Genomic DNA, 12,811 nt, shown 5'->3' with positions numbered 1-12,811 from the left:
CTTTATTGAACGTATCAGCTCTAGGGGGGTCCGGTGGCATGCTCCCCCGGGAGAAAATTTTGTACATTTTAAGGTTAAATGCATCAATCTGGTGCACTCTGGAAACTCAAAATTAAGAGCTTCAACACATGTACAGTGTGCAAATTGAACAAAGAAACAGCATTGACTTGTACCTGGACATTAAAAAGGGTTCAAACATCTTATTTTACAATACTTTTGTACTCATTTCTTTTTAAAAGATAAATCCTTGAGCTTTTATTTTGATCATCACCAGCTGATCGCGTGCGCAAATGTGCGAGAGAGAGAAAGCGCGGCCGGTGTATGGTCGGATACTGTAGAAAAGCGGTATTGAACTGCTTAACGTATTTTAATAGAGAGATGTGTTAAGAAAAATTATATTTTGAGAGCACTGTTAAGAAACCTCTAACCTGAAATTCCTGCTTGCTGACTGTCTCGCACTCTTGCGGTTGACTGTGCTAGCTCCTCCCCTACCTGCTGCATATTCAACAGAGAGGAAGAAACGGAGTAGCCCATAGGCTACCAACAGCAAAGAAATGTATTCTATAGGCTAGATTATTTTTAAGGTCTATTTGTACAGGCTGTATGCAGTATATGCAAAGCCAAAGCGCAATGAAATAAAGCAACTTATGATTTCGGGGGTTTACATAGGCTATTGTCCAGTTTCAATTTTCTCAGTGACAGTCATTACATTCGGGGCTTGACTCAAAACATTCGGGGCTGAAGCCCCGGCAAAATCGGCTGGCGCCGCCCCTGATTATATATATTCTATTTAGTTTTTTATCATTTAAATTTCGCTAATTTAGTGATAGTAAACAAGATTACACATTGCTGAATTTAAGTGAACACATTTTACACAAAATGTAGCCTAAATATATAAAAATAAATAAAGATACATATATAAACTATGCATTGACATTTTCAAACGGACTCAAGGCAGATACAACACTGATGCCGATATACTCAAAACGGCCAAATGTTGGCAGATTAATGGGCTTGGCTCGCCACACAGCATTGGAGTTAAGGATTTGGGAGGTGGGTTCAATCCAAAGTAGCAGTGACCTGAGAACTGTAGAATTACTGAAATAACAGTCTTCTATTTAGCCTGCAAGCAGAGCACATAACCACAGGCTGAAGCATGGTGAATCTCCCTCCAATAATTATACGACAAGTCATTCGGGATGAACTGTGTTACTATATGGCCTGTTATAATCTGGCATGAAAACATGTCACAATCACAGCCTTTCTCTTTAGGTATATTTGCCAAGCAAGGGTTCCAAGTCTTTCAGTCTCACTTACATCTCTGATGAAGGACTCTAGGGTAGCATAGGCGATAGCGATGCCGTCATGAGTGCTGGTGCCTCGACCCAGTTCATCCAGGATGACCAGGGAGCGGGACGTGGCACGAGCCAAAATATCTGATGCTTCCACAAGCTCCTCCATAAAGGTGCTCCTGCCCCTTGAGATGTTGTCAGATGCACCCATTCTGTCAGAACCAAGACCAGTAAAACTTAAATTAGTCTGTGAACAAACATTAGCTTACTAGAAATGTGAATATTGTCATAATTTACTCACCCTCATGTCATCCCAAACCTGTATGACTTTCTTTCTTCTGTGGAACATGGATGAAAATTCAGAGAATGTGCCAGTCACTCTTTTCCATACAATTACAAATGGATGAGACTAAAGCTTTCAAGCTTTAAAAAGGATGCAAAATAACCATAAAGTATCATTAAAGTGATCCATATGGAATATAGTACTTGTGTACTAAATTCCTAATTGTCTGAAGTGATGAAGTGTGATGAGTAAACCGAAATGCAAGTTGTATAGGGAATAATTTTGAGACCATGGTCATGGCAAATTTTTGACAATTTTTGTCTTAATCACTTTTAATATATTGAAAATGTGGCCAGGTTGAGCTTTTTTTTTTTCTTCTCTTTTCTTTTCTTTTTAAAAATCACCTTTTGAGTTACACAGAAGAAATTAAGTCATAAAGGTTTGGAACTTAAGGGTGAGTAAATGATACAGTATGTTCACTTTTGGCTGAACTATCCCTTTAACTCTGATCAAACCATTAGCGTTGTCACAATTTAAAATAATTTTAAACAGAGCTACTTGTAAGTTACAAATAGCTTTTGAAACTGCAGTGTTGGAATGGTTCTTCATTGTTCTCCAGCAGTTAAGCCTCATTACACAGGCCAGAGTCAGCATTACAGATGTTAAGACCAATTCATATCCACTAATGAGAGACAGATGATTATGAAAAAGACCTACAAATACTCTTAAATTATCTTACTCTTGCATTGCCTGGAAAAGTAATGACTACCCAGTGTTTGAGTACAAAAAAAAAAAAAAAAACTGGTTGGTAGCTGAGAACATTTTTCAAGGAGCTCGACAATCAAATATGAACCACCACGCCAAGATCACATGTTTTAGACAAATGCAGTGGCTCATTATATCATAAGATGCTGAGAGTGCAAGAAAAAGCAGACGCTGTTGAAAAATCACAATGTAGAGGTGAAAGAACCTCTAGGGTATGTTTGTACCTGCTCTTAAACTGCTGTATTAAGCAGTGTTAATGTTTGGATTTTGTTTTTTTTTTTCTTTTTCCAATGGTTAGTAGGAAAGCAATAGTCATATCAGGGTTTGGAGGTATTTATTTGATCATTAATATACTTATTTATTTACTCGTTTATTTAATTATACACTTGCATTGCATTTTATTATCATGGGAGATAAGAATCTTTTTCTATCATTTTGATAGCAAAAATGGAGTTGGTGATAAAGAAAAACGTCACGTTGCATTGAAATATTTCACCCAAAAGGCAAGCCTGTGGATATCATGCATCCAATTTGTCAAATATGTAGGTGAAGGAGTCTCAAACCACAGTCAATTATTCTCTAAAAGTGAAAGGGACATGATGAGAGCTAAATACATCTATGCTGATAACAGTATATCAACTATATTTATTGGCTTAATATTTCTCTTGTGGACCATACATTAATAATGGTGAAAAAAAAGATACAAATCAATATTTCTTGTTTTTTTTTAAGTTGGTGTTTGAAGCTGCTTTTGATTTTCATAGATTACTGATTAGTTCTGAACAACACAGCACAATAAAGACTGTTATTAGGCCTATATAATTTTAGCAATAATAATATTATTTTTATTAATAATAATAAATTATAATTTGTGCTATTAGTGTCATTCAAATGTTTTGTTATTGTGCTATGAAAACAAAATGCTGATGAACAACAATGCTAAATGTATACGAATAATGCGTCTCTTTTATAACAAGCACTCGACAATTTGTGAATAGATCACCTTGCAATTCAATTTTGATGTGGGATGTAGTTTTGTCTGTTTTAAAAACATTTTCATTGAGGAGTCCTCAATCCTCATACAAGGTGTCACAAGTGTGGTTATGTGGTGATGTCATTACAATAATAAAAACAATTTAATACGTTAATGGGAAAACGAGCCAATTATCGTCTTGATATCGTCAAAGACATCAGTCATTATTGTCGATACACGATACCATCATCTATCGGCACAACCCTAATGCAAAGACTCACTTATTCAGGCAAATTACAACGACATTACACAAAATATGAACCAATTAATGTGCCAGCCATTATAGGTCATGTTCAAAGATCCCCAGATCCCAGAATTATCCTTTGTTAACAGCTAATCTGAAAAACATTCCCATTATCCTGATAAGAGGGTTCATCTTAGTTTTTTTTTTTTTTTTTTTTAATTGAATAAAACATCACAGAGAAGCTTCAGCTGATAGTGCAGCTCTTGGCTTCGCTTGAGAGAGAACACAGATGGTATCTGTAGTCTGCTTTGCTATGAGCCACAGCAACAAAATGTCATTTTCATTCCATTTGTTGCTTTTATATTTGTCTCTGTTTTCTTGTATTTTAACATCCAAACGTTGTGACTACATGCATTTCATTTTCATGTATTTCTTCAGAGTTTTTGTCAATAGATTTCACTTGGGAACAGAGCTTGAGCTGCAAAACCACAATTCCATTTTGAGTCAAGTGCAATTAGAACTTTTATAAGGATGTTGCAATCATGTTGATAACTATGACAATCAGAATAATAAAAAATGTGTTTTTTTTTTTTGTTTTGTTTTTTTTACACATAAATTATAAACACTTTGCGTTTAGATCGTTAAAATAGGGCCCCCAATATTAACAATAAATGTTTTCTTATAGAAACAATTCAAAACTGCTCACGTAAGCAATAAGATGTTTCTGCAGTGAATCAGTCAGGCTGCTGGCAATCTCAGGTGAAAAAAACAGCCATAACCACAATAAAGGTCAGACAGCACTATAAAAATATGATTTAGATATTTTAGATGACAAATTTTTTTCTTTATTACAAAATATTTATCTTTTCACTTTAAAAGGTTTAATTTAATGCTTCATGTATTTTTTTGCATTGCACTTAATTTCCTGTTTCCATCCCCCCCCTCCAAAAAAAAAAAGAAAAAAAAGAGGGAAGCACTTCCAAACCTTAAGTGCGCCACTTAATAATAAAAGTGTTCCATCAGTGGGGGAAAAAAAAAGCCTGTCCGATCAAGGACTCACACAGACGCTCTGGACCTTGTAGACTTTTGCAGTTTAAATAGTCATCATGGGTGTATTATTAAAAATATGACGATATTCTGCTTCTGTGCCTGAATAGTTGACACACAATGCGATAATAATTGAAAAAAATAAATTGATAAATAATAATTTTGAGAATTTTGACATTTTACAATAGACCCTTTTCACATTTCTGGGTTTCTTAGAAGCGGAAGTCATCATAATTGGGCAAACTTTTATAGTTGTGAATGAGAGACTTCATTTAATATATTTTTAGTTTACATTTGCGCAAATAGCAAAAGCTATTGAAAAAACACTTGAAACTCACTGATATATTGGATTTGATACAGGCATAGGTTTGTATCATGCAGTGCAGTGGTTCCCAAACTGGGGTACGCGTACATGTACATGAGGTGACAAAAGGGGGTACTCGAACAAATTCTGAGTAGTTCATTTAATTCTACCTTAAAATAATATTAAAATCAAGCATGTATTTCTAACTGCCAAAATGCCGTAAATCAAGTACATTTAATCAAATTACCTCATCATTTGCAGTCAAAAATGACTGTATCCACACAAGCAGCATGCACATGATAGATTGCGTGCAGTCTGCTGATTCGCGCTAAATTACTGTCGTTCTCGACAATGCACCTTTGTAAAAGTGGGGATTTAGCACTTACTCGCATGACATATGGACACAGATAGTGGATTAATTTCGATTTATGACTCAAACGTTCTCCAATACAAAAACATACCTTGTGTGAGTTCTTGTATTTAATGATGATAACGAGCAAGAATGCAATTGTTCCCAAATATCCACATGACTGCAAACGTGCATTATTATACAACAGGTCAAAAAACAAAACATACATTTTAAACACAGTACTGTCAGTATTTACTCTATTTTGCAATGAAATAATAGTTCTAACGAAAACCACAGCAGAACTACAACACACGTCTGTTTCGCGAACAATTCTGCGGTTTTGAACGAATCGTGAGAGTCAATGATTCAATGATTAATTCACAGCCATTTGCTTTGTTACTGAATGAATGACTCGATGACTCATTCATAAAAACAGTGACTTGCTGCCACCTACTGGTGGATTTATTTTTATGTTTAAAAGTTTTACTTAGTTTTACAATCATTGCATATTTCTCTATTGAATTTTTTTTTTTAAAAAACATTTATTTTATACAGTTATTCATAAAGGTTAAAAAAATGCACTGGAAAATCAATTTAAGGGGCAAATATTGTCCCTTAATGGTAAAGGTGTGACTGCAGTCGAAGTGGAAGAGAGTGGGTACACAGAAGTATGGTAATCCCTTCAGGTGGTACTCCACTCTAAAAAGTTTGGGAACCACTGATGTAGGGTGTCATTTTATATAATGTACTTCATGTAATGAGATTTCACTCTGTACGAAACATCAAAAAGTAGTTCTTCTGTGCTGTGAAACAGAGGTGTTGTTACATTTTTTTGCCCATCACTTTGGGTGTTCCTGTGCACTCAGGAACCCTGCATCTTCCCTTTTTGTCACATATTATTTGCCAATGTGAGGTATTGTCCAAGACATCCTTGAAAAATACTCCTTATCGCACAACGTTGCCCTGAGGCAACGAAAAGAAAAATTTAATTTCTGAACATGCAAAATAAAAAAAAACTTCATAAAACGTGACAAAAGGCTTCTCTACACCTTCATACACACTCACAGTATTTACAGTTCATGTCATTTTAAATAAGATTACTAAAGCAAATAATCTTGCCTTCTTCTCACACCCTGTGCTCCTGTGACCATGTATCAGAAAAGGAAGTCGCACCTTCCAATGGTGATTGATAGTGACTCCCACACCTTACTGGACTGTTCTTTGATACTTTTTCGACCATTCTAATTGGTTGCATTAAAAAAAAGCTCCTGCTACTTTGAGGTGTGTATAGTGTGGGAGTGGCAAAAAAGTTTGATATGGAGCACACTACATCTCCAACCTCCGGAGAATCATCCATTTAACAAAATTAGAAAGAGGAGAGTATGCTGTCAAAAAGATAACAACTGCGACAGAGATCGCCAAAACGTAGGGATTTGAAATGTTGTAAAAGCGCAGAGTTTTTATTACTCAACAGGTTAGTAAGGTATTTTATTGAACAGATAAATTGCCATATGTAGCAGTCCAGAGTTTATTGTAAAGCATTATGTATTGCTAAGGGTCATGTAAATTATGGGTTCATCCAGTGTTGTGCTGGAATTTATTTATTTTCAAGGAAGTTCCGTGTCTATTAATGGGTAGAGTTACAATAACGTCTTCAGCTAGTCAGCTTGAGATCCTTTCTATCTAAACTGGTTATATCTCTTAGGCCTAGTAGTGAATGTTTTATGAGCAGTAGGATAATCTCTCTCTCGCTCTTTGGCAAGAATATAAAAAAATAAATAAATAAATAAATAAATAAAAATGCAACATTTGACACATCAGACTGGCAATCATCATTACTTTTGTAACGTCATTAAAATCTCAAAAAACTCTGTTTCCCATTAGTCAAAACAACTGCACTAAAATAATGAATAATAATAAAATAAAATATTGCACTTACATGATTTCCATGTGTTCACATGCAGTGTTGGGGGTAACGCATTACAAGTAACTTGAGTTACGTAATCAGATAACTCGTAACTAGTAAAGTAATGCATTACTTTTTTAATTTACAACCAAATATCTGAGTTACTTTTTCAAATAAGTAACGCAAGTTACTTTTTCACATTTGTGACGAAAAGTAGGGACACAAGTTGGTTCTGAAAGTGTAGTCTCCAAGCTTTCCAACGATGTGTAACACATGGAAATCTGATAATATTTGGAGAAGTTGTGGCCATTTGAAGGCAGGCACTCAAAAAAGCTCAAAGGGCAGAAAATGACCTAAAGATTTTGCAGTTCTCGCCTGTTCTCACCTGCTGGGAGTGACAATAGGGCTCATTTACATCTCATTTAGATAAGCCATACCCCTGTAAGCTGCATGGTTGCATAGCAACGACAGACGCAACGGGATACTTTATACTTTTACTTATGTAGGAATTTACTATTACATTAGTAAATCCTTGTTAAGAAGTAGTAACTGGCTAAAATTATTAGCGTCACATTCAATTCAAGAATAGTAAGGTTTACATGAAGTCATTCACACCAGTCAATTCAAGCAGTTGAAGCGTTATTCAAATTAACATGCTAACATTACCATCTAAAAGCCCATTATAGTAATGGGGGTTTTGGCAAGTGATACGATGCTAACGATTACAATTAAAACGACAGTCCTGAGCTAGCTAATAACAATAGACACATGAGATAACGTGTAGCCTATGTGTTCTTAGAATGAACACAAAACGACAAACTTTTATGTTTATGGAAACTCACCCCATAAGAAACAGAAAAGATCTTGTTGCCTCCAATGAAATAAGTTGTTCGGGCACACTTTCTCTTTGCCGGGGTCTTCTTTGTGGATGTAACCATCTCCGAAGTTGGCACTATGCGTCTGTTTGCCTCTAAATGTCCAATAATTTGCATGTCCTGCCACTCTTTTTCCGCAGCTAAAGAATCCAGCCATATGTTGTACTTCAAAACATTTTCGGTGTAACGGCCACGGTTCAGCTCGTCTGAGATATTCTTTGCAGATTCCATCTTCATTAAATTTTGATATAAGCTAGAGTCGGCCAGAGCGCTGCATACTAAGTAGCCACGCTTCCCTTGGAGAGCGGTGGCAATAACAAAAGAAACAAAAGCTGGCGTATCCGATTCCAGTATGGAAATACAAACAGACAATGACACGCCCCTACTGCGAGATAGAATCTCTGAAAAACAAGCCGATTTCAACCTCAAAATGTACGCTTTAAACCAACACTGCTATCTAAAACACGAGATGCTTCTTCATGATCTCAACTAACAGATTCTGCAAAAAAATGAAAATCACCAATTTTGAAAAAAAAAAAAAAACGCTTCTTTCTCAGTTTGCTCAATAGTTGTGCTGCCGACTTGTGTCCCTGGTTTCCGTGACGGGTCACATATGTGGATAGCAGGTGAATACCGAGTGAATTTTAGGCGGGAGCGGGTTCGTGCGGAATAGAACCATTGCAGGAGCGGGACAGAAAAAAACGTCCCGTGCAGATCTCTAGCCTGAGGCTTATTCATTTCACTTTTGGTGTGAAAGGGCCTTTTTTCCAAAAATAGAACTTTTTTGTTCTTATTAAAAAACAAACAAGCAAGCCCAGCCCAGCCCCGGTAAGAAAAAGTAATGCAAAAGTAATGTAACGCATTACTTTTCATAAAAAGTAACGAAGTAACGCAATTAGTTACTTTTTCAGGCAGTTACGCAATATTGTAATGCACTACTTTTAAAAGTAACTTTCCCCAACACTGTTCACATTTGCCGTGAACCATATTCATCCATATTCATCCATATTCATCCAGAGCCACACAGAGCCAAAGCGCAACCAAAAGAATGTTCTTCCGCAAAATGCATGCAGTTTTGAATTTTAACAACTAGAGCACCAAAAGTGTAACCTTTAATTTTTTTTTATATATATATATATATATATATATATATAATCTTTTTTAAAAAGTTAGATAAAGTACAACTGACTCGCACTGTTAGAGTGTTCACCATTAAAAAAACTACCAACAATGATGACATTTTAACATTGGAATTGAATTGTGATTGTTCTTTCATGAATTCTTTCATTCTTTGCATGAGTTTTATTTTTTTAATGAACAAATATTTAGGGTAAATGCATGTATAAAGGAAAGTGTATCCATTATATCTATTTCATCATTTCAAGTTTCAAAATTCACCTTTTTGCCTTCACTTGTAAATTTTAAATTACTCTGCAAAATTTAAAAAAAAACTCTCTCGATTTATATAATTATCAAAGAATTGAAAAATGTCTCACAAAACTGTTTTAAATGGAGTGGCATGTCACACAACAGGACGTGCACTTTCCATAGGTATTTCATGTCAACTCCCCCACACAAGTTTTAGAGTGTCATAAATCTTGAAAACGAAAAGCCAAAATCGAGTCAAAGCAGCTACAAGGGCTTTTGTGAAACTTTGAGGATGTAAACTCTTCTCCAACATTCTACAATCCCATTACGCAAATGCAATAACCCCTCAATGTTTCCACTTCACCAGAGTGCAGTATAGGCCACTGAACCCTTCAGACTTAATTGGGCGCTGTTTGAACCTGATTTTGACCTGTTAATTGGAACAAACCAACATAACTCTGGGGAGCGAAGGCAATTATCTTCTGACGTGAACAGCGCCAGGACTGGGTTAATTAACAAGGCAGCACTTCACTGTTAGTGGTATGTACAGACTTAGAGTGGCAAGACAGTGTCAAAAAACAAAACACTCTACATCACATCCCCTTCCTGCTGAACGGTCTCACAGCAATGCTTAAATAGCATTAGGTGTAGAGCAAAACTACTTTCATTGCAAAATTAACTCCGTCAATGTATAATATATACATCAACATACACTTCTCAACAACACTGCTGGCTCCTTAATAAATGAATTTCTTCATCATTATTGGCCTTACTTGAAAAAGGCTAAAATCTCTGATAGATCTCAGCCACTTTACTTGTCCAGCAAAAAGTCACATCTGAGTCTAATTAGTGAACTGCTGTGGATGTTGTTGATGTTGGTAGTCTAATGACTAGCACAGTAAGCAGAAATCAACCAACCCCTACAACAGTAAACAATGTTAATAAATCACATCAAAATGAAAGACAAAACAAGTAAAGAGGAGCTGGAAGTTCACTGAGGTTACAAAGAAATAAAATCAAGACGTGTTTAGTTAAAATACTTGACAAAAATTTCATTTGAATTTATGAGGGAGGTAAAACACCATAGAATAAATCTATGTGACAGCAAACCTTAAAAGGACTAAATGAAAGAAGCAGGCCACTTTTTATGTTCTCAGAACACATTACAGGATGACAGCAGATTACCACTGACACAAGAAATATCCATGGATTCCTTTTACAAATATAGGCTTGGTTTTGATGGTTTGCAAATATCTGTTATTATTCTAGATATGAAGCTAGATATTTTACTTTATAACTTGTTAAATATGGATATTTTTCATACATAAACACATTGCTTCGCTTTAGAAGGCTTTTATTCAGCAGTGTTTAGAAATCGCCCATCAGATATTGTTGAATAAAGTTGTTTTGTTTTGTTTTTTCTCGTCGCTTCATAACATTAAGGTTGAACCACTGTAGTCACATGAACTGTTCTAAGTATGTCTTTAGTAGATTTCTGGGCATCTGAAAGTGTTAATTATCTTGCTGGCAATGGCGGCCTCACTGAGCCATCGGATTTTATCAAAAATATCTTTATTTGTGTTCCGAAGATGAACAAAGGTCTTATGGGTGTGGATTGACATGAGGGCGTTTTTATTTTTGAGAATGAAACAGAATTTTCATTTTTGGGTGAACTAACCCTTTAACAATCTGAACTGTTGTCATACGCAGTCGACGTAGTGAAATCAGTTCAGCGCTTCCGTGTTTACGTCCAAATGCTGACTCAGTATTGGCCGATGCTGTACACGTGGGCAGCAGGACGCATGCATGTGATGCTGAAACAGGATCCGGCCAATAATGAGTCAGCATTCTGACGTAAAACACGGAAGCGCTGAACTGCTTTCACTACGTCAACTGCATATGACATTGTCTTGTCGCTTCATAACATTAAGGTTGAACCACTGTACTCACATGGAGTATTTTAACGATGTCTTTACTACCTTTCTGGACCTCCAAAGGTCCAATGACGTTGCTGCCTACGTGTGCTTCAGAAACACTCAGATTTCATCAAAACTATTTACATTTTTATTCGAAGATGAACTAAGGTCTTAAGGGTTTGGGACAACAGGAGGGCGAGTACTTAATGACAGAAATTTCATTTTTGGGTGAACCAACCCATTAATAATTTCATAAACTTCATCACTTTATGAGCCGAGCTAAAACAACAAGCTCAAAAACTGTTGAAATAAGTGCACATGGCAACAGCCCGCTCTTTGAAGCAGTCTTTACAAGCACAAACAAAACACAACGCCTCCATCCACTCTGCTTTGGTAAAATTGCTGAAAATAAGTATTTTGTTGCTGTATTATTACTTTGGTGACAATAAACGGACCCCAAACACACAAGATTCCAGAACATTGCTATGGTTTCCAAGTTGTCAATCATCTGAGTTTTGAGAGCGAGTTGTGTTCAGTACATACATGTAACGATAATTTAGTGGATTCACTCCGGTATTTAAATGAGGCTGTCACTCCTGGAAATTTACAGCGTGTAAGTGGTCTAGTATAACTGTTATAAGATGTGGCATAAGGTCTGAAGAGGTTTAACTCCTGCCTCTGTAATCTGCGGTTACCGGGGTTTTGCAAAAAGACTAGTGGGCATGGTTTCACCCCCTTCAATTCTGGATCATTCAAGCACACACTTTGAAGTCTGCTCAGCCACTAAGGTGTTGTCATGGTCACTAAAGTTCAGCTTTGTGCTGTCAAACATAACTTCCTCTCTAATGGCCAGAAAACAAAAGGAACACTATCTCAGTGAGAGCAGATTTTTCCATGGGTTTAAGCAGATGGATGGGCGCCTGTTCCTTTGGAGAAAGACCCATCTACATATCTCAGAAATACCCCATTATGGCAGATAGGGGGAGGCTGTGATAAAAATCTATGAAAGTGATCTTTGTTCTTTAGGAAAGAAAGCGGAAACAACTGCAATAAAGATGATAGAGGATAAAAGATCTAGAAAATTCCTTTCATAAGAAGATAATATGCAATTAAAAGCTCTCAGATGCATTTTGTGACATCCAGAGGAAATTATATGCATTATACTCGCTGTAAGGCCTGTCACAACTACAATAATCTCTTCTCAACAATTGTTGATAGGCCAAAGAGAGAAAAGGTGGCGTTTGGCAGGTGGAAGTTACCTGACATATATGCCGTCTACAATGCCCACTGACGCCTCTCTGGCAGGAACAAAAGATCCCAGCTGTGCCATGATGGTCACCAGGGCAACCTGACGAATGTAAGAGCTCTTGCCACCCATGTTAGGCCCAGTGATGATCATGGCTCGTTTGCCATCCCCCTAAAGACAGGAAAGGTAATCAGATGAATATCTGTCCAAGATTACAATAAAGATTCTAAAAGAAATGACTGA

The 12,811-nt window shown here is 36.4% G+C and overlaps 1 protein-coding gene across 2 annotated transcripts in view; it reads right to left on the bottom strand.

The window, feature by feature from the left end:
- The window catches only part of msh3 (mutS homolog 3 (E. coli)), an 81,689-nt gene that overhangs the window by 24,480 nt on the left and 44,398 nt on the right, over window positions 1–12,811 (bottom strand). For both annotated transcript variants that reach the window (XM_067407563.1, XM_067407564.1), the window contains exons 20-21: window positions 12,582–12,739; window positions 1,318–1,504 (exon numbers count right to left, since the gene is read on the bottom strand). In XM_067407563.1, coding sequence (XP_067263664.1) covers window positions 1,318–1,504; window positions 12,582–12,739 — 345 coding nt within the window. The remainder of the gene's footprint in view (window positions 1–1,317; window positions 1,505–12,581; window positions 12,740–12,811) is intronic.

Source organism: Chanodichthys erythropterus, chromosome 13 (assembly GCF_024489055.1).
Source record: "Chanodichthys erythropterus isolate Z2021 chromosome 13, ASM2448905v1, whole genome shotgun sequence".
In the NCBI taxonomy this organism is placed as follows: Eukaryota; Metazoa; Chordata; class Actinopteri; order Cypriniformes; family Xenocyprididae; genus Chanodichthys; species Chanodichthys erythropterus.
The sequence above is the reverse complement of the archived record's forward strand: the minus strand, read 5'-3'. Positions and strand labels throughout refer to the sequence as shown.